This window comes from Coturnix japonica, chromosome 2 (assembly GCF_054131305.1).
Source record: "Coturnix japonica strain WE chromosome 2, WE-NBRP24, whole genome shotgun sequence".
Lineage (NCBI taxonomy): Eukaryota > Metazoa > Chordata > Aves > Galliformes > Phasianidae > Coturnix > Coturnix japonica.
In genome coordinates, this window is record NC_140664.1 from 75,960,467 (window position 1) to 75,983,147 (window position 22,681).

The 22,681-nt window shown below is 42.6% G+C and overlaps 1 protein-coding gene across 9 annotated transcripts in view; it reads left to right on the forward strand.

Annotated features, from left to right (window-relative positions):
- Positions 1-10,203, forward strand: part of DUSP22 (dual specificity phosphatase 22) — a 36,363-nt gene extending 26,160 nt beyond the window's left edge. For 8 of the 9 annotated variants that reach the window (XM_015854495.3, XM_085540300.1, XM_085540302.1 and 5 more), the window contains 3 exons: positions 1,997-2,071; positions 3,828-3,999; positions 6,751-10,203. In XM_015854495.3, the coding sequence (XP_015709981.1) occupies positions 1,997-2,071; positions 3,828-3,999; positions 6,751-6,936 (433 nt within the window). In that variant the 3' untranslated portion in view covers positions 6,937-10,203. Of the gene's footprint in view, positions 1-1,996; positions 2,072-3,827; positions 4,000-6,750 lie in introns of those variants that run through there. The other variant, XR_014943585.1, reaches the window with a different exon arrangement.
- Positions 10,204-22,681: the final 12,478 nt, after the last annotated feature.

Below are 22,681 nucleotides of genomic sequence, written 5' to 3' on the forward strand. Positions count from 1 at the left end.
TTCTCCATGTGGTGTTTTTCCCCCCGAAGATGATGCAGTTCAGTACCCAGGTTTAAGCTTAGAGATGTATAAGTCAAGATGTCACATAATGAATTGTCTTGAAGTAGCTGCTTTGTTCTAACAAACAGGTTAACATTCAAGGCATTCATCAAGTGCTTTCCTGTTACAGATGATAATTATTGATTTTGCAATTAATGTAAGATTTGCTATCAAACAGTGCTTATTGGAGCCAGCAAAGACCATGTACTTCTGGAAAAGTACATTTTTCCTTTTCTGTGACTTAAAGTGAGAAGGGATTGTCATTCTACAGAGCAGCCCTGACTCTAAGCTTGGTTCTTTCTCTTCTCATTTTCATGAATGCTTGTAGACAGTTAGCAGTGAAATCAGCAGACTGAGTATCAGCAGAAAGGAAGGACAAATAAGACTGAGTGCATGGAGCTCACTGCTAGCTATATTTAGTACTTTATAAAGATGCTCTGCTCATTCACAGATACTTTTCAAACCAAAGCACTGAAGTGTTTAACCAAAACTTGTGCCTAGACCATTGAAGTGAATTCACTGATGCTTGGAGCTTCTCTGTTGGCCCTGTTCTCTAGAGAAGAGGGAAGATGGCTCTGTGAGGTAGGGATGTTGTCAATCGAGCCCTAACCAAGTTTCATCTGATCACTTTTGGACAAGCACTCCTTCATTGTATATCAGCTGTGCCTCTTGCGCATACAGCACAAAGTCTTATTTGTCTTCTTGAGTTGCCTAGGTGAAGCTGCCTGTGTTCCACAGGCAGGCCTGAATGTCATGTTGTGTTGGAACTCAGCCAGTGAAAATGTCTCAGAGCAGCAGTCTGGGCATAGAAATGCATTTGCAAGGCTTCCTCTCTCTTCTTCATTCATCCTGCGAAATAAAAAAATCCTGAGTTTACACACTGCCCTAAAACTTGAGGCTACATCACGCCTTCAGGTTTTTTAGTCAATCAGATTTCCTCTGGCAGTTTTCCACAGTGTATCCAGTGAAACAAGAATTGCCTCGAAGAAGGAGTCGTGGGCTTTATTATTCCTCTTTTTGGATATGTCAGTTTAGGCTTCATCACCTCTGTAATTTCCACAAGCACTCTTGCAGTACTGTTGTCCTCCTCCAGGTCTTAGTGTAATATCAGCAGCTGCTCTGTTGGGCAGGAAGGGAAGTTTCCTCTTATGTGTGCATTCCTGATTTTTGTGTGGCTGCTGGTGCTGGGTTGAGGTTTTTTCTACTCACCCTTGTGGTATAATATATACTTAGTGTGGGGAAACATTTGAGTACAGGATGTTCTTTCATGGGTATTAAGTTCAGTGTGCTTTTCAGGTTCATTTTTGCCTACAAGCCTGCTATTGAGTACTACTTAAGAAGCAGCCTCCTCTGTGCTGCACAAATTGCAGCTGCTTGCAAGCCTAAAGTGCAGGAGCACTCAAAGGCTATGGAAAACTCCAGCTGAGTTGATCCAAGAATTGCTGTTGGCTTCTGTGTTAGGTGGTAGGCAGCCCCAAGAGCTTTGTATCCTGAAAGGGTGAGCGCTCTGGGGCTGAGATGCAAAGAGGTGAGGTTGCAGGCTTGCTGTGAGATACTGCTTTGTAAGAGGCAGTGTACTTTGAGCATTGCTAACATAGCTGCACTCTGTTTCACCTAATGTCTGAGTATACTCAAGGAGATATGAGGTCAAGTTACCAGAGGAATAAAACACAAACTGAAACATAGACTTGCTGTTCATCAGAATGAAGTGTTCGCCAAAATTTATCACACTGCAGTACCTTAGATACCAGTTCCTCCCTCAGGTAGCATGGTGAATAACTATGCCAAGTGAATTTTGGGTTTCGTTGGGGGATGCTAAGTTTTACATTGCAAGTCCTGTGTTCACTTCGAAATTCTAGAAACAGGATTAGGTGAGCTTTCAGATGCATTTCTTTCTAAGTAGTGATTTTACTAAATCTTTACACTTTCTTCACTCTCTTTCTGCTTCTGTTTTCAGGGCAAGGCATTTCAGAGAGAGCATCAAATTTATTCACGAGTGCCGGCTTACAGGTGAAGGCTGCCTAGTTCATTGGTATGTATAACACTGGCTAAAGAAACTTCTTAAAGGTTTCCATGCCTTTACTTTATGTTCATCTTCACTCAAGATGGATGGTACAGGGTTCTCCCTTAGACAAGAAAACCACATTACTTTATTAAAACAGTGTTTCTATCTGTACTGCTGTGACAGTGTGCTGCTGGCTTTCTGTTTCTGATCTGTTATGAACAGAAAAACAGTATTTTGGGCTAAGTGGGAGTTGTCTTCTCTGGAGATATTCAAGACTCACATGCAGGCTTTCCTGGGGAGTCTGCTTTAGCAAGGTGTTGGACTCAATAATCTCCAAAGTTCCATTCCAGCCCCTACAATTCTGTGATTCTGTGATTCATCAGTTTAATGACAAGTTAGCACTCATTTCATAGCAAAATCCACCTGAACTGAAGTGCTGTCGTTATTTGAAGAGCATCAGAAGACGCATAAATGTTACTAAAGCCTTATGCAGCTCCTCAAGGAGCTTGAGAAATTCTTGAGCTTCTCTCCAAATCAAGCCTTTCCATAGGTCCTTCCTAACAAAGCACCACTAAAATCTTTGACTAGAGATTTTATTTATTGTTGTTAATCATTGTTTTTTAAAGACTTCCATAATCCTAATAATCTAATCAGTTTATGTGGCAGCTATTTTGGTGACTTCAGTAATTTGTTATTAAAAAAAAATAAAAAGCCCTCTGAAAGTGAATTGATATATGTATTTTTAAAATTTTAACTGCTGAAGTGTTCTAAAGTTGCATTTCTTAATAGTGAGCTTCTGATTGGAGAGATGCTCCTACGACTATACAGTGTAAAAAAGGAAATCCCACCCTGGGTTTTTTCTTGCTCCCTGCTATTGGTTGTAGTCTATGCTGCATGTCCAAGTGGCATATCTGAGTCTGTATTTGGAATCAGTCATCTCTTGATCTGAGAAACAAATTTATATATGGGCTCTGAGCGTAAATCCTCAGTTTGCTACTGACTCGTGGCAGGGTGTGGACGGGTCATTCAATCAGTCTCTGTGTATGTAAAATGGACAAATTTGTCTGAATTCTGATGGTGATAAAAAGCTTGTATTTAAATTTGTGGCATACTTCAAGAGCATGAGATAGCTTGGAAATGCCAGGTGAAAGAATCTGATATAAATGCAACTCAAGCTCATTACATATATAGTGATAGAAAGAGTTAGGAGTTTTTCCAGAACAATGAAATCAGTACTAGGGAATGATTCTCACTTTATCCCAGTGTTTCAGGAAACTGGAGTCCTGAGAACCTAAGTCACACCAAGCATGCAGAGAAGAAAGAGGAGAACAGCTTAAGCAATCAGACCTGTGCATTTTAACAATTCAGTTAATTGCAGAACCTGTAAAATGGAGCTTTTATTGATGAGGAGGAGGGAACAGTCTTATTTTTGTGCTTTCATCTGTATAGGCAAAAGACTGGGTGACTTATCAAATGATTTTTGACAAAATCAAATGTAACTTAGAAATGTATGCTCTCCTCCCCTTTTGTGAGCACTTAATGTTTACTGCTTCTTTTCTAATCTCATACAAATTATCACCCAGAGCCAACTTGTTCAATCTTGTTATAGATTTATTCTGAATCATTTGAAAAAGTGGTACCAAAACCCCCTTAACTCCAATACAGTAGTATTTATGGTGGCAATTAATGCAGCAAACCTGCTGTGGGGTTGGTTGGTTGCTTTTAAATGTAATTGAAGTAGAGCTGTACTTCATCTGTTTATTGTACTTCGTTTTTCATGCAGCCTTGCAGGTGTCTCTAGGAGTGTAACGCTGGTAGTTGCGTACATCATGACCATCACAGACTTTGGCTGGGAAGATGCACTGTCTGTTGTCCGAGCAGCGAGATCCTGTGCCAATCCTAACATGGGCTTCCAGAGACAGCTACAGGACTTCGAAAAGCACGATGTTGATCAGGTATAACCTACAAACAAATGATATGAGAAACAGAACTCCAAGTTGGGGCTACTTCTCACTGTTCTGAGGTCTGCCTGGTCTGTCTTGACTCCTTGGGCACACTTAGTGAAAGTGACTTCTTTGGTAAACCTGCTACACTAGGGAGGTGCAGGAGAGTATCAAGGAATATATGGGATGGGTGTAAAGATGAAGCATAACATCCACGTACACCTTGTGCCCAGCTGTGTTCTCAATCCAGTGATCTTAATTGTACCAAAGACGTAATACAACGTTTGAACCTATAGAGAGAGAAGATAAAAAGATAAGGGGCTCAGAATGTGGCAGCAAGACCAACCTTTAAGTCGCTTAAAAATATTTTTTCCTCCATATTCATTTGAATTAGTAATTAGGAAGAAATCATAATAGTAAATCTGCTACTCATAAATTAATTTAGGTAATCATTAAGATCTGTGTCTTCTGACAGCAATACCTTCTATAACTGAGACTTAATAAATATTTAAATGTGGAGAACAGTCTCAAGATTTTCTTATTTCCTATCCTCTGAAGGCTTTGTAGGCGAGGATAATTAAGGAAACAATAGAACTGCAAAGCAATTATCATAAAATGAGTTTCTTACACCTAAAAACAACCATTCTATGCAAAAGACCTGCTCCCCGTGCGTGATCAATGACTTCCATTTATGTTAACTTCCTACTCTGCCTGTCCTCTCTGCTTTCCAGTGCTCGGCCTATGGTTCTCTGGGCTTTCCTGGATTGTACTTAGCAGGAAAATCAACAGCAGAAGCCAACCAGAATACGTCAGATTAAAGAATAATAGATAAATTTATTATTACATACCCATCATTCTGCTACAGAATGTCCAGAGATCAGAAATGACCATTTGTTTTGCATAATGCAGCTTGCAAATGTAAACATTTGAGAGTTTTTTTTAAATATTTAACTGAATGTTTCCTGGATCGTTTGGAACTGGTGTAAATGATAGAGTTAACTGATTTTTTTTTTTTTTTAAGAGGCAAAAGTCAAAGGGGGGACTTTCCAGCCTTGTCTCCTTCCTCCCTTACAGTCATTTCTGCTCTGGGCAAATTGGTCTGGGCAAACAGCAATGACAATTAAGGCTATATGCAAATAGCCCGATAAAGACAGTAACGTCTTTTTTTTCATCCATGATGGACAGGACATTCAGCCTATTTCGCTGAGGGGGAGGCAGGAGGCAGTAGCTTGCAAAAAGAAATATCCACCTGTAGTCACTGGCTGGGCTGTAGTTTCCTACTGTCTCTTAATAACAACCACATCCTTAGCAGGTGTCTGTTTACACACCTGATTTCAGTGGAATATTGCCATCTGCAAAGGGTGTGAACCTTTTTTTTTCTTTCTGATTTCAAGCACTGTCAGTGTTTTGCTAATGTCTATTCAGAGTGATATCCTGTGGGGTTTCTGGGATGGAGTCCCTTAGATCTTGGTCTTACGTGAGGGGTTTAGTTGCTAAGGTAGTCACGTAGTTTGCAGTAATTCCAGATTTCCAGGTGGAGGCCTGAGACTTCAGATTTTCCTTAGTATTATCATGGTCTTTAAGGAATAGGAGACAATAACTCTGTGTAGGTCTTGCCTCCCAGTGTTTAAGTAGATGGTCTTTACAGCTAAAGTCCATAATCCCCAAACAGAATAAATCTGTGGAAGTTAAGGCTTTTAAAAATTCACAGGGGTATTATCTCCACTGGAACAGAGCAACTGTGGTCTGTATCTTTTTGCTGCTTTTATGGTAAAGAGCAACAAAATTGTTATGAGTGACTTAAGTAGATTCAAATCTTCAGCTGGCAAAGAAATGATAGAAAAGAACCTGACAAAGATTTGTGAAACTAAGCAGAATAGAGGAGGTGAACAGATGTGATTTTCTTTTTTCCTTGCAGTGTGAGGTAGAGGTATCAACTGGTTGGTCCCAATCAGATAAAATCATACAACAGGTACTTGTGGATGATGTTGGCAAAAATATGTGGATTCAAAACTATGTGGCAGAAGAAAAGTGCATTTTTTTGTGTCAAGCACAAAGTTATTGCCTCAGCGTCTAAAAGTACCTGAGCTGAAAACTGCAGGAAGGTGTGGAAATCACAGGGAAGATGCCCCAGCATTGTTGCCCTTCCCCTACATTGTTCCCTCATCTTCAAGTGACTCTGGTCCTTTGGTTGTGTACCAGTCAGTCATTTATGTCAGTAACATAGAGGATCCTATGCTATAGCTGTTAGATCTCCTGGTCTTTTTCTTCCGACTGGTTACCTTTTCTAGTATCTGCAGTGCAATTTCTACTACCAGTGTTAGTTAGATCAGGATGAAAAAATCATATTAGTGTTTCACTTTCTGGTCTTTTAACTTTTAGTAGTTCTGTAAGCTTGCTTGTGACTTGCGCTGATCATGCTAGTGTCCACACTTACGTATCTCATTGCTTAAACATGCTTGTACAAGTCTAGGATGTCCTTGCCCAGTGGATGTTCCTTATTCAGGATTACTCTAGTCAGCCAAGCTGTTAAGCAAGTATTTCATTTTAGAGAATGTAAGGGATCTCACTGATTTCATATGTGTTCCTCTGCCTATTCATTCTGTGCTCCTTTTGTAGGATATGCAGTATTTACATATTTTTTCAGATTGCTTGTGTTCTTAAAGGCTCTTGAAAATCTGTACGGCCGGAGGGAATGTTACTTGTGCGTAAGCCTCCTGATATTGCTTCATCGTGTTGTATCTGTCTGTTTAATCTCTGCAGTTCAGGCAGTGGCTGAAAGAAGAATATGGGGAAAACTCTTTTCAGGATCTGCAAGAAGCCAAAAACCTTCTGAGCAAGTACAAGGAGCAGGCAGAATTGCAGCAGAGTACTGGAGGAAGACAATGGAATAACAACTTCTCATCTGTGCCATCTCTCTCATACAACAACTACACAACAGAGACCTAGTCGTAGAAGGTTGAATTTTTCTCTCTACCTTTGAAGAATATTTTGCCATAATTTCTATCCCATCTTCAAGACTCGACAGTAATCATGCAAACAATTGATTTGTAGAAAGCTTCTTGATGAAAATTGTACATTATGTGTGTGTGGATGAATGTGTTTAACACGATTTTATAATTCAGGCAGGATCTAGCTCTCTGTACGCTCAGAGACAAGATCCAATTACTGTGGCTGAGCCAGTCCGTCAGCCACAGCTGTTATCCCTACATAGCCTGGCATTTGCTGTGAGGTTAGCTCAACTTCTTTTGTTGTAGGCTAGCAAAGGGCTCTGAGAGATGAACTCTAGTGATTCAAGCTTTGGCACTTTGACATCTCTGCACTTTTAATGTGGCAAATGTATTATTGCACCTGAAGAAGGGAACTCAAGTAAGTCTACTGTTCACAGTCCATTGTCAAGTAATACCCCATGGACGGACTTGTGCTCGAATGCTAGGCTGTAAACTGGGGCAGGTTAGATATGTACATGCACCTTTCTACCAACAGTAACAGCTAGGGGAGAAGTGGGGCAGACAGCTCTGAGTAATAACATCTTCAACTGCCACAGTTGTACTTGCTTCAGTGCACGTGAGACAGAGCTGTCAGCAGAACTCCCGCAGACAGAAAACACAAACTGCCACCGCAGTTCAGCTGATACAGTGATTTAAGCCATGTACCTCAGTTGTGCTTAGGATCTCCCAACATAAACTTCTCTGTAGTGTAGTTAGTCAGGTCTCCGATGCCACTGATCTTCATTCCCTGTGGAACACATGCCTCTTCAACACATGCCCCTGTGCACGTGATAACGTGTCTCCAAAGAGTGGGCTTGGTGTGAGTGCGAGCACCTGTTTCTTTCCTTGTGCTGTGGTTTGCTCTTTGACTTCAGCTACCTCAAAAATGCTGTACATGTCATTGTGGTTGTAAATGCAACCTTGAAAATGGCCTTGTGTAATCTTAATCTGGCACTGAGTAATGTGTGTGAGTGTGTGAAGGTGTGCGTGTTTCACAGATGTCTGTATCTGAGAAGTTTGTTTTAAAATCACCCATGTTTCACAGTAGAATTGTTTGAATTTGGTTTTCTGCCATTTAAAAACCACCCTGTATTTTGCTGTGATCAAATCAGTAGGAATGCATTTGTAAATTGTTTTCAGGTAGATTCAAACAAGAGGCCGTACACCACTGCTCGTGGTAACACGGTGTGTTGCTCGAGCGGAGTCATTGCCTGACTCAGGTGCATTCCAAGCGTGTAACTTCAAATATGTCACCACAGATGCTGGGCAGTGTATTGGGTTGCAATGGTATCATGGGGAGGGCCATTGATGCTGAGCTAATGGCTTCTTGCCTTTGGCTCAAAGGATGAAAGGCTTATTTTTCTTGAAGATTGAAATAAATAAATCTGAATAGTCAGGGTATTGAAAAACAAAAACAAAACTCATTTGTTTCAGTTTGTGATGTGTATCATGTTAAAAGCTGAGCACTGAGTGAGAGGCAGTCAGCATGTTAAGTACAATTGTCATCTCTTTCAGTCGCTTTGGTACTCTGACCCTCCCATCCTTCCGCAAAATTCCTCTTTGTGTGATTTCCTGCTTGCTTGGAGTGGCAGTGAATTCTATGGATGGGAGCAGTGCTTTTTGGGGTCAGGTGAACTCTGGCCTTGTTAAATATCTTCATGGTCTGTGTTGGCATGATAACAGAAGTCTATGGTGTTTCTCAAAGAGCTTGATCTGCAAGTAAGTAGCGTTCATGAATTCCAGCACAGCAGCGCCCAAGTTGGCAGCACCCCCTGCGCTCTGAGAGTGACCGTGTTAATTGCAAAAGGCATTCTGTGATAACAGGGTCTAATATACGCTCAGGATGGTGCTCCATTTGTTCAGCCCTCTCAGAATAAGTTAGTAGCGTAATATCCGCTTGTCCCTGGAGGGTGGCTGCCAGAAGTATTCCGCTTACTCTCTTGCAGGTATCCAGTCAATCCATCCTGTAGGGGACTACCAACAGTACGTGCTCTGTTAACAGATTTGACGCTTGTCCTTGCAGTAGTAATGGTGTGAGTGTTGATAAGTTGGCAGATTTTCTGCTCTGGCAAATACAAGGCAAGATGGGAGACATGATACTGTCTGTACATCCAAGGTTATTCTGCATTGGTTTTTTAAAGTAGTTTGATTATCCCCAAAGAGTCAGTCCTGGAAACAGGACTTTTTGTAAAAAGCTGAATTTGTATTTAGGGCCATATAGCCATATCAATGTGCATTATGCTGCAACTGGAAAGTAGATACAGGGTAAAGCAGGAAGACAGAGGAAATGCCATATTGTTATTAAGCAGACGTGCTTCCCTCTTTTTAGAAGACAGGAGGTATTTTCTGTAGGCTCTTGCTCCTACATCTTAAGTGGAATCTTTGTATTGAGTGCCTCATTTCAGGGTGACAGAAGAGGAGCGGTGGTCTGAGTGAACTTGATTCTGAGTGAACTTGAATCTGTTTCCTCTGTGTAGGGAGCACTGGGGTACTTTACTCTTTTATTTCCATAGAGTACGGAAGAGAGAGTAGCTACAATTCCCACCTCTGGCTTTTTCTAGAAAGGGAAAGGGGCAAACACTGAATACTTGACAGGATTTGTCTTCCAACCAGCCTTTCAGTGGCAGTTAGCAGGACTATCCAGCTATCTGGAATGTGACTAGACCCCCGTCCACATCTTAATAGTTGGCCTTTACGGTGTAGATGATGCATTCAGTTATTTTGTTTCTGTACTTCCAAACATTCTTGTGATGATCACTGGAAAATGTGTAAAGTTTGTAACACTTTATTGGATATCCAGATTTGAAATGTATAATCTTTTTTTTTTTTGGTAAGCTTGATATCCGTGTTTGATTATAAGCAAATGTTATACGATGTAGGTAATGGGTAAATACACTAATATTTATTACCCTGATTTTTAACCTGGAAAGAGTTGCTTCCTTACATCTCTTGGTTGATTGGGAAGATGTGGTGCATCATATCTGTTTGTTTTTTTTTTTTAAAGGACAGTCATAACATTGGTTGCTGTAATGGCCACTGTCTATAAGGAAGTCAGTGAAAAATGATAGTATTTCAACTACTTTGAAAGCTCTAAACCTGGTAAGCTTCTTGACTCCGTCTTCCTGTTCTTGGGCATCTTAGCAAAGCCTTGATTGCATTTTCCAAATGTTTGTATTTAATACGTTCTACAATTTTTTTACAAATAAAAGTAAATGTTAACAGCTGATCTGCTTGTGTATTTCTTGAAATTAGCAGTGGTCTCTGACAGGCTTCTGGGCACCGTTTGTGGCCCTGCAGGTACAGTAAGCGTAACACTGACCGATTGGGGTATTTAGATGGCTTTTCTCCTGCACACAGATTGACTAAGACTTCTCATCTCCTCACCAGGCTCATGCAGGTGAGTTCAAGAATCTACAGAACAATCATCTCTTTGATACTAGTCCCAAAGGATTTGCTTGTTGCTGTCTTGTTGCTGGCCCATCATCACAACAGAGTAGGTAGGAAACCTATTTATTTATTTATCACTCTTCTGTGAGACACTTTATTCTGTACAAGACACTGGTCTGGGGCTTCATTCACTGCAAAATGTGGCTTAACTAAGCCAAGGTTCGAGGCTGTCTGAGGAAGATGATATAAGTGGTAGAAGGTGGTGCCAGAGCAAAAATAAAAAGCCAGTCTAAGTGGGGAAAAAGCCCCATTTAAATTCCCACAGATAACACAGCATTTCTGGTTGGCCAGAATTACCCTCTTAGCAGAGGTAGTGTCATTCAAACCCATCAGAAAACCCCCAAGCCCCAACGTGAAAATGGAGTCAGTTTTATCTAAGTTGCCAAATCTGATGGCCGCTTTACTCATTGCTGGAGGGCTGAGCTGTGATTGTGCAGGGGGTGCCCTCCTCACAAAGGCATTGTGCTCAAACAAAGTGGGGTTTGGGGCTCTTCTTCCTGCCTTCTTTTCCCCCTGCCAGCTCTCGCTTGCTTCTGGGCTGCTGGATATTATGTGGATGTTTCCTCTGGGATATCTGAGATGCAATTAATAATGTTCCCAGCTGAAGCTCTAATACCTCCATAGATAGCTTTGAATGTGTTAGATGCTATTTTTTCAAGATGTTTCATTTCTGCTTCTTCAGTGTTAGCTGCTTTTACACTGAGGCTCTTCAGTTCATCCCCCTTCTCTTTAATTTCTCTGTAAGACTTCAGTGCAGCCCGCTATGGAAAGCCTGCATTAATAATTACCTCATTTCTCCAATGCTGTGTCAGAAATACATGCTCTAGTAGAGGTGAGCCAGAGAATGTATTTAAAATGTAATTCCTGCCCATTACAAAACTCTTCTAAGTTTTAGGGGAGGCTTCCTTCTGTCCCCAGGGAAAAACAACTTCCAAATGGAAAACTCACTGTCGCTCTGGCTTCTTTCCAACCCCTCAGCACCTTTCTGTGGTAGTTTTTGCCCAAATCAAATGTAAAAATGAACTGTGCTGCAGCCATGGTGCCGTACTATTGATCTCAAGCGCACATTTTGTCGTCTTCGGTGTTATATATAACTGTTGTGAGTTCTGATTTGATTCGTGTAAAACTGTCCTTCCACATACTGAACTGAGGGAGCCAGAGGGCAAAGCACGTCCTTAGATGTGCTCATAACCTGATGAAGATCTTGGTCCTTACACCATCTCAAGATGATTGTACTGGAGGAGGGAAAATGGTGATTGTCTCTGGAAAATGTTAGACAGCATGAAGAAGGTGACCTTGCACCTTAGTGTGTTTCTGTAGAAACCCCTGGAGATATTGTATGGGACAGAAACAGCTTTTTTTCACACTTAATTCTCAGTAGGGCTTTAAATACAGCTCTAATTTGCCATGTGACCCAGCTCCTGTACGTTTAACCATTTCACTGCTATGTTTAGTAGTAATGTTCTGTCCTCACCTAGGGAACAGATTTTAGTTTGTCTATGTTTTATTGTATGAAGGCTGCTTCGAATGTAATGCCTCCTGCTTTACGGTGTTGGCCCATGACATTAGAGGCAGATGCTGGTGGTACGGCAGTAGAGGTTGAACCTTCCTACCAATATTCCGCTACATGTTGTTGCTGTGGGACAGATGGCGGCAGAGGGGCAGTTGGACAACATGGCATCTGACATGGAAGTATGTATGAAGCAAAGGAGTGTCACAGAATTCCTCCATATAGAAAATATGGCACCCTCTGACATTCACAAGTGATTGCTAGACATTTTTGGAGACCAACCAGTGGATCGACCACCTGCATAGGAGCGCTGTGCATCCAAGTGTTGGGAATTGATGGGTAGAGAGAAGAATCCCCCAGGTATTGTTCCCTTGGTGCTGTATTAGAACTTGAATTACATGAAGTGCAGATGTTATTTCTACCTGGAAAAAGGAGTGAAAAGAAACAGTTGCAGACGAATTCTGACTGTGATGGCCCTAGACAAAATTCATTCCATAGGTGCATCTGTTGAACATAAAATCTCAGGTAACAATAAAACTGTAGGAATACACCATGTGGCCACGATGTTAGGAGGGATAGGGGCAAGGGGAGGAGAAGTAATACACAGAAAACATAAAAGCATTGGAGTACCTGAAGGCAATACAAGAAGGACCTGTGATAAATGCGCTGAGACATTCCATGCACTGCAGAAAGGAGTCTGCAGATTAAAAAAAAAATGAATAAATTGAATGGGAATCTCTGCTATTTCATATGCTTTAGATATATGCTTAATATTCTAGAAAGAGTGATGTCCTGATTTTCCCCTAGGTTTTTTTTTGTGGAAAGAGCGTGCATATGGAGAACACATCTAATAAAAGCTCTTCTGGCCAATGAGAGCTGGAGGAGGAACAAAAATAGTGCCTCCTTGGCCAGGCAGCAGCTGCTGCTTTTGGACTGTTTCATGGAAGACGTGAATTTGATTCATTTCCAAAGACAATTTGGAAACTCCAGGCAGCAGAGAAAGGGACTCCCCCTTGACTTGGCTGTTATTCTCTGAATTGCAGTTGTGTGAAATGCAGTCAGCTGTGCTTCTCGGGTCAGTTCTGGGGGATGGCAGTGTGTAGGGTTTTGTTCTCTGTTCTTCAGTTCAAGAAATTTGGGAGCCTCGGTGCCTCGAGTCAAGCACAATGGATTTCAAAAGGCTGGGGAAGCTTTGCAGCTCCTGCTGTGGCCACCTCAGTGGAAAAGTTCCCTTTAACTTCAAACCAAAGCAGATCTCAACTGCATGTTGAAGATTCTCTGCTGGTGGACAGTGCCTCCTTGATCTCTCTGGTTACCAAGCACTGGTTAGGGCTGTCTTAGTCCCTCTGGACCTCCCTCCTGTCCAGACTGAGTGAAGGTGGTAGCTGAACTCTGTGCTGTTCTTCTATTTGACAGGGCCAGGTCTTATCCAACATTAACATGAAGCACATACACTAGGGTGCTCAGGAACTAAACTTACCTAGCTGAAAACAACCCATGTGAGGGCTGGGCTGCAGAAATAGCTGAGATAAATGTAGGAGAGCACCATTTGGTGTCTGCTCCGACAGTAATTTGCCTGCTCTGATGGGAAGCAATAATGGGGAGGAAGAGACAATAACCAGTGAATCAATCCACACACTTGTTTAAAAATACCTCCGTTCTGTGGCTTTGGTTACAAGAACGCTTTGTGGGCCACAGAAGAAAAGCATTAGCAGTAGTTTAGGCCATATTCTGATTTCTTTTTTCCTTTCATGAAGTCCCATGAATCTCTAAGCAACAGAATTTCCACCAGCGAACATACTGCATGGAGAAGGGGAGCAGAGGGGCAGTGCATCTTTTAAGCCAACCGTTGCAGTTAAAGCAAGCAGGAACTTCTGTAACTAGCAATAGACTGCAGTTAAGAAGCACATTTGTTTGAGAAGGGTCAAGGTGAGAGACTAGAGACGCCAATTTTGCTTTTTAGATACTCTCCAAAGGGGGATGATGAATATACTTAGTCTGCCTCATGTTGTTGTGTATTGAGGAAATGGGAGCTATATGTTTCAAGGATGATTTTTACCAACCCTTGCAGATGCAAAGGAGAAAAGATGTGGTGGTCAGAGAAAGGATGGCCTGTGCTATGGCATACCTCCTCCTCCACCTGTCAATGATGATTGGTGTGGGAAGATTTGATAAAGATCGGATCCTAGAGAGGCAGTATTTATTTTAATGAATGTAGCGATGAAGTACAGCCAAATGTTAAGGTTTCAAAAGAACTTCCATCAACTTGGTGTGTTTGAAATCCTACAGGCACCAGATAGCCTGAGCAGCAAACAGAACACTTGTCAGACTTAAGCAGATGCCCAGTGGAAACCTCTTTGAAAGTAACACACAGAAAGTAGTAGAAAAGATCTCAGTCATCGTCTGACTTTGGGTTGTTGTTCAACTTAGTTTTTTTCCTGCGATCTTCTAGAGTTCATGCCAGTTCTTCTCAGTTTTTCTTGCTGTGTCTTGACAATCACAGTGCATGGTTGTTAAGACTGATGGTTAATAGTAGAACCAGATAATATGATCAGAGTGAGGTTTGTATTGGCCCGGCTCAGTGGAGGTAAGAGAAACCTGTAATGATGTTTTTAGAAGGAAGCCAAGCAGGACTTTAATTTTGGTCTCTTGGTTTCCTGCAGCTTTATTACAGGGGGAAAGCAGTACAAGCAAATAGCAGCACCTGGAATGGAATGGAAAAATTGGAGGAGCTCTCAGGAGCTGCATAAAACAGTGAAGTATAGCTTTGTTCTGGGTCTTCTGAGATGGCAGAAAAAATGGCAAATATTACACATGAAACAAAGAAAGGAAAATGGGCTCTTATATATATATATATATATATATATATATATATAACTAGCACTATATATATATATGTATGTATGTATGTGTATATTGATTATTTGTTGTGGTTTAATCTGGCAAATGACTGAGCACCACACGATCATTCACTTACTCCCCTCCTTCCCAGTGGGATGTGGGAGAGAACTGCAAAAAAAACCAAAATACCCACTCCAACAAAGTAGAACTTGTGAATTGACATAAAACTATTTACTAAGGTAGATAAAAGGAAAAGGATAACAGTTAGAACTACATATGTATGTATGTATATATATGTGTGTGTATATATATGTGTGTGTGTGTGTGTGTACATATGTATGTATGTATGTATATGAATGTATATAACAAGAACCACCATGCCAGGAAGCATGTCACAGCTGTATATGCCAGTCCATGCTCCTTCTACTGCTGTCTTTTCTGAGTCTTTACAAAAACAGACTTGTAGATGGGGAGGGACACCTCACAGTTCACATCTGCTAGAGCAGTACAGCAGCATGGATGGGACCTGCACACCAGCTTGCTCATTGCCCAGATGCTCTGCCCTCATGAAGCCAGTGGCGAAGCTCCTCCTCCTGAGATTAGTGACAGCAAGATCTGTCTTTCGGTGCTTTGAGTAACGGTTTAAGGCCACCAAGTGGCCATTTCTTTCTTGTTTTTTTCTCTTCAAGGCAATCAGAGACAGCACCAGCCTGCCAGAAAGGCAGGCATAGTAATAAGGAGATGTAGCAGGGCTTCGTCTTCTACAAGACAAAATCACATCACCTCTCTATGTCTTATACTGTTGGGTAGCCACAGATAAATTCTCCTGTCTCCGAGGGAAAAGAGTTAGAGAAGCTCTGAAAACTCCTGCAGTTATGGCAATGTGCTCTTATAGCAAACGCTGGCAGCTATTTGCATGCTTTTCAAGGAGGGAGAGCCAGGGAGCACTGCAGGCAGATCTGGGAGGCCTGAATACACAGAGGTGCTAAGGAGGAGGCTGGCCTGTGACTGAGTGGAGGTGTTGCAGGGAAGCAGTCCTTTACTGTGGCCAGTTCCTGCTCTACCATCAACCAGTGGTGCCTTCCCACACAGCAACAGTAAGAACAGCGACTACTACAAATAAGCACAATGGCCAGTTGTGTATCTTCTTTTCTTATTCTTTTTATTTTTTATAGCAGGCACTATGTGTGTATATATATATATATATATATATATATATATATATATATATATATATTTACCCAATCCACAGCAAAAAGAAGAAAAAAAAAAGAAAAAAGAAAAAAAAAAGAAAGAATTATGTAACAAAATGAGTAATGCTTAGTGGTGAGGGAATTTCTTGGTGTTTTCTATCATGCATTGCCTTCGGTCGAAGTGTGCATAGCTAAATTTGCATCACTGGCAATGTGAAGAACTTTATTTTGCTTCAAAAGGAGAAGCACTCGCCCATGCTAGTAAGTCACCCTTCAGAGTATCTATCCTTCCTGTTCGTGCTCACCAAGGGTAGCCACGCATGCAGAGATCTCTCTTTTTTCACTGTCAGAAGAGAACAGTTTGGTGCTAAAGTCAATGCAATGGGCCATCCCACCTCCATCAGCTGCCAGCAGCTGCTGCAGCTGTTACACTCATCAGAAGTCACCGTGGGCCGATGTCAACTGTCAGACAATGTTCAGAGAGTGTTCAGAGTCTGTCTGAGAGAAATGGAAATGAAACGAGGTGGACACAGCGTGCTTTCAAAGGGGAGATTTTTCATGCCACCAAAAGGACAGAAGCACACCACTGCCACTGAGAATGTCCCTTCCCACCTTGGTACATCTCCCTTTTATGTTCCCAGTGCTTTGTTTTGGACAGTGTGAGGTGAGTTAAAGCCAAACGCTGACCACGTGAAACCCTCTGTCTATGTGCATGCTTCCCCAGCAGTCCCTGGCAGCAGCTCTCATGTCATCTATGATGTTTTCTTCTATCTACATTCCACCAAGCACCAAATGTCATTCCACTGACTAGGCGGTTGTGGATTGCCTCTCCTTATGTAGCAACATCAAAAGGTGCTGCAACCTGGAATGGAGAAAGGCATGAGAAGGAGACACACTGACATACTGCTAATGTAACTCAGTCTAAGTGTTGGGTTATCTTAAGCATTAGGATGAGAGGTAATGCCCTTACATTACACTAGGGGAGGTTCAGGTGGGACACTTGTGGATGTGGCACTGAGGGATGTAGGCAGTGGGCATGGAGGGGATGGACTGGTGGTTGGGCTGGATGATCTCGGTGGTGTTAGTGATTCAGTGATTCAATGATTCTACAAAATCAAGGCTTCTCTTTGTTAAAGTGGTCACAATTTTATGAAGCTTTCTGCAGACTTTTGATGGCATTTTGGCTCTTGCGTGGTGTTTTTCTTTTGGTCACAATTGGTAGTTTTATCCCACATCATCAAGGTGTTTGTTTGCTCTTTGCTAATGGAGGTACGCTGTCAGCATCTTTGAACACAAAGGCATTGTGACCACTGGACTCTGCAGGGAAGGAGCACTTGCCATGGAGGGCTGTAAGTGCCAACATTGTCACTGCCCCAGATTTGGAGAAGAATGATCTCCCTCCTGCCTAGAGCAGCTGCTTTACCAGAGCAGTGTGTTCTGTTCTGTCTGCTCTGTGGGTTGAAGCTGCTCACCTGGCTCTGCCCTGCGCATGAGATTAGCTGCATTTTGTGGTGCAGCCAATAGAGGTGTTTCATGTTTCTGAAAACTGCCAGAAAGCACTCAATGATCCATTTACTTGCAAGACTGATAACCAATAGCCGGACAAATTCTGACCGTAGGTACTTGTTACTTCCCTTTCTTACTCTTCTTCAAAATCCTTGTTAACACAGATTTGTTTTTGTTGTTGTTTGATTTTTTTTTTCCTTTAAATCATTCTTCTGCACACCTAATAGGGCTGACTTGCTTCTCGTCAAGGAGAAATGCCACTGCAGATTCATTTTAGTCTCACATTCACTTGCTCTTGGAAACAGCCAAACTCCTGCATGGTGCCAGTGTGAATGAAGAGTCAGGTCTCCACTCAACAACACAGGCAAGTTGTGCTGCTGCTTAAGGAAAAGCAATTAAAAAGTGGGATTCTCCTTTAAATAAGTTCACTTCATATTTTTTCCTTTGGGGCTGTGAGTTCTGCTTTATCAAAAAGAAGAAGGTAACTCAGACTGTGAGGCCACCAACACCACTTTTTCTCAGCCACCTGCAGTTCATCAGCATCTGCTCCGTATGTCTATGCTGAGAACTTACCGCTCACTAATCAAGGTAGAATGAAACAAAGCCATGTTTCACATTGTACAGGGCATGCTATACCTACAGCCCCTGAAATATCTCCTTCCAAAGTGCTGTATGTGCCTTGAGGGACTTCCATGCCAGAAGGGTCATGGACAAGAGCCAACTCTTCCAGTTTCTTTAAAGCAGGGAAATGCCAGTGGCAGCTGCATCTGTGTTTTAAGTGAAACTTCACAAAGCTCCCTGCATTAAGTCCTTTTCTCTGTCATTTAAATTCCTGCTTTGCATTGCTGTTCTCAAAGATACTTCCACACACATGGACAGAAAACCCAGACAATTTTATTTTTAATTGAAATTTGTAGTAGGTAGTGGGAACAGAATGGTCAATACTTAAGTAATATAGATCTTGTGGGTTTTTTAATGTTATGAGTTTAGCTTTCAGCATCTTGTATTCCTCCGCTGTACAGATCTCTACCCTCCCCAAGTCATTTTCTGATTTAATTGAACTCCTTGCATACCATCTTCTTTGAAGTGGAACCTCAAACCCAGAATGTACAAAACCAAGATGATCATTTGAACCCAGCAAATGAACTGTAGTTGAAGTTAGATGCAAGCAAGCCCAAATACAATACTTGCTGTATTCTGATATGAAAACAAGCAAAGCTCAGTTAAAGCAAAAATACCTGATGTGGCCAAACAAGCAGCCTCCCATCCCTAGGACTGCATTTTCTTTTGTTTTGTTTCCAAAGGAATCAACTCAGCCTTTACCTTGCTCTTCATTGCAATAAAGAGTATTTAGATTGGGTACTGTCTCTGGAGCAGTTCTGCTCCTCCACTCTTTTGAGATGCCATGACCAGCTTGGTTTAACTGCCTGTAGCACAGTTGAGCTTACAAGTAGGTGGGGGACTGACTTTTTATATGGGCTGATAGTGACAGGATGAGGGGAAATGGCTTTAAACTAAAAAAGAGGAAATTTAGGTTAGAGGTTAGGAAGAAATTTTTCTACTCAAAGAGTGGTGAGACACTGGCACAGCTGCCCAGAGAAGCTGTGATGCTCCACCCCTAGAGGCACCCAAGGCCAGGTTGAATGGGGCCCTGGGCATCCTGAGCTGGTGTGGGGCAGCCCTGCCCAGGGCATGGGGTTGAGATTGAGTGGGCTTTAAGTTCCCTTCCAACCTAAGCCTTCCCATGATGACACTGTATTCAGAAACAGAGCCAACACAGAAAAAGAGAATAGGAAAAATACATTGCTCTAGACTAAACCATTGCACTATTAATCCAGCCTTGGCACACGCTTACTCCAGTTTCTTACTTCAGTCAGCAAAAACCCCTCTTGTTATTGCTTTTGTTCATAATGCTGGACGATATGATTAGTGACGCTGCTTATTCATGTTTTCATTCCTCAGCTTGGAGGAATCACTGGATTCATGTATCCAACACAAAGGTGACTGCAGGGTTGTCAGATATCTTCATCTTGACTTGCTGTGATTGTTGGTGAATAGGTAGTGACACGGAGCTGCCTCATGGTTTCTCAAGCAGTGCAGAGCGACCTTTCAAGAAATACTTTTTAGCAATACAGGCGTTGTTATTAGTATCCTACAAAACACAGGCACACACATGTGCACACACTCACAGACAAACGCAAAACCCAAGGTTTTTGCTCCCTTATGAAATACTGAAATTTAGAGCATCACAAGAGCAAATCCCAGTCCTCTGTCTAGTTTTGTGCAGGAAAAGTTAATGCTGTGTGGTTCTAGATGATTACACCAGTCTAAATGCTGAAGCACTATGCAGTTCATATTTTTCATACTCATCTTCACTCCTTCGGTTTCCCAAAGGCAAATTTCTTTTCTTTTTTCTTCCTATGCTGTTTTCTTGCACTCTCTCAGGGCACTTGCCATTTGCCTCATGCTCACCCACAAGGCCCAGTGGGAAGTCCAACAAAAGCTTTGCTGTGGGTTGATGGGGGAAGACATCAGCGCAGGGTTTATGAGCAGTGTCCTTATCTTGGTGAACCGAGTGTCCTGTGTCAGCGAGTGAGCATGCCAAGCTTCCCTCTGCGCAGCACAGTTGCTTCAGGTATTGTGATGCACGATGCAAAGCTGGTTTAGTAGCAGACAGGAGCTGGGGCATGGAGACATAAAGGCAGCCGTACAAAAGGCAGCATGAAGTATTCTTGTCTATGAAGCAGAGGGGAAGTACATAAAAAGGAAAAAAAATGTACACCAAATTCACCAAAAATAATCACAAGTAGAACGTGAGACTTTTCTGTTGAAAATCACAAAGACATGGCTGTATGCTGATATCCTAAAATGACTGTTTAATTACTAATATGGAAGACGCATGATAGAGCAACACTGTTCCAGAAGTCACTGTTTGAAATGGAGGAACTACAGATATCCTCCCAAAATGAGAGGAGAATGCTTGTGTCCTGGTTTTAGAAGGAATAGTTTTCCTCCTTGTAGCTGGTGTGGTGCTGTGTTTTCAGTTTAGGATGAGAATAACACTGGTAACGCACCAATGTTTCAGTTGCTGAAGAACAGTGCTTACAGTGAGTCACTGATGCTACTATGGGTCTGAACTGTACTCCTTCTTTGGGTGGTGGAGGGCATTGCACCAGAAATGGGGATGTGTGAGGACTTCTGAGGGAAGAAGGCACTCACTGGAAACTAGTTCCAACAACGAGGCATGAAGCCCTTCAAAACCCTGATCTCAGGAAAGGGATCATGGGGCAAACAAAGATGTAAATTTAGCATCTGTGGACTTCTCAATGCCACTTTTGGGGGCTTAATCCACTTCTGAAAATGCGTTTGCTGAGGTGCTTCAGCACCATTACTAGCTGGGTCCCTGAAGATCCCTCCAACTCAGTCTCCATGTTTGTACCCATTGGGACAGCCCAGTTGCTGGGTGACTGCTTCCAGGCCCAAAGGGGCTTGCACAGCTGCACCTGAGGCCATGCAGAGCCACAAGGCAGGAAGGAAAGCAGGGCCCAGCTGCCCGCTGTCTCCATCCAGGTCCATAAGATGGTTCCCAGTGGCACAGCCTCCCCTACCCTTACAGCACGCCGTCACCAGTGCTGGTGAGGTGTGACCAGTGTGGCACTCTCAGTGAGCGGGAGCAAGGCGAGCCCTGGTTAGGTTCCTCTTCTTCATGAAGGGGATTTCACGGTCTCCAGAGTGGGGAGAGCCCCTGAACGGTGGCAATCCTCACAGGGCCCTGCTGCGTGACGTGTTGCCTCCACCACATTCCCAGCAGGGCCCTGACGTATGGTCAGACGGGCAGATCACATGCCTCTATGGAGAGGCCGGCTGGCCTTGCCCCAGGGGAAGCAGCAAGGACAACCCTTCTGAAGGGTCACCCAAGTTTGAGGAGCATCAAGTTGCAGGAGATTTAACACGTGCACCTTAGAGATCAGCGCTTCCTAAGAGCCCCGGCTCCATGGCTGCTCTGAGCTCATCTCTGGTTGTTCTGCTCTGAGTGCAATTCCCACGTGAGTCAGCTGGAACTTCAGAGGGTTTTGGTGAAAGCAGAAGCCAGCTTTCTATGCACTGGGCATCAGCGAGTGGCTGTTGAGAAGAAACAGTCACTTTTCCTGGCATGCCTTTAGTCAGTGTGACCTTCAGAGTGTGAAACCAGGGGCCTGGTGGTGAGTGCAGTGGTTAAACAGCAGCAAGAGCGTTTCACAAGACGACTTCATTTGACACTGAGAAAACTTCCATGTAGACACTGAGGCTTTAGGGCAGAGTTTGTAGGGTTAGGTGCTCGAGGTGGTGTTGAAATCACTAGAAAAAGCAGCAAAGAGGCTGTGAAGTGCTCTGAGTGTTCAGGTCAGGAGCAAGACCAGTGAGGGAGAAACAATCTCAACGTACACCAAAAGGACGTGGGGCACGGGCAGCCTCCTGGTGTGCTGCTGCAGCTTCTGATGCAGATAACACAGTTGCGTTATTGATCAGAGTTTTCTACTTTGCAGTCTGAAATGGTGGTCCTGATTTTTTTGGCCATCTAAATGGCTGTTTTCCAGAAACCCTCAGCAATGAAGTCGGCAAAACTAATGACATTATCACGTCTCACTCATAGGAAGACTTCTTTGTAAAGCTAAGTGTGTACTTGGGAGTCTGGCTTTAGCATCTACTCTAAGATTTGGGCAACTGCACATGGTTTTCTAATACAGTTCTTTTTGCATAAAGACAGCAACCAACCACCCAGATGTGTATATATATAGATATATATGTATGTATATATACTGTCTTTATTTTTTTGTGAGGGGTTTGATGGAATGCAGATCAAATCTGCATGTTTCACAGTAGCCAATTTTTTTCTGTCTTAAAAAACTGCAATAAAAGGTATAACAAGCCTTCATTTTGTAGGGATATATTTCAGGATGGTTTTGTACTTAATGAAATTACAGCTGGTGGCCAGTTTTGTGTCTTGGAATCAAACTATGGATTTTTTAGGAAGCCTTTCAGATGCCTTTGAATCATGGAATCATTAGGGTTGGAAAAGATCTCTAAAAACACTTAGTCCAACTGCCAACCCATCACCAATATTGCCCACTAAAACATGTCCCTAAGTACTACCCTTTCCTTAAATACTTGCTGGGATGGTGACTCCACCACCTCCCAGGGCAGCCTGTTCTAGTGCCTCACCTCTC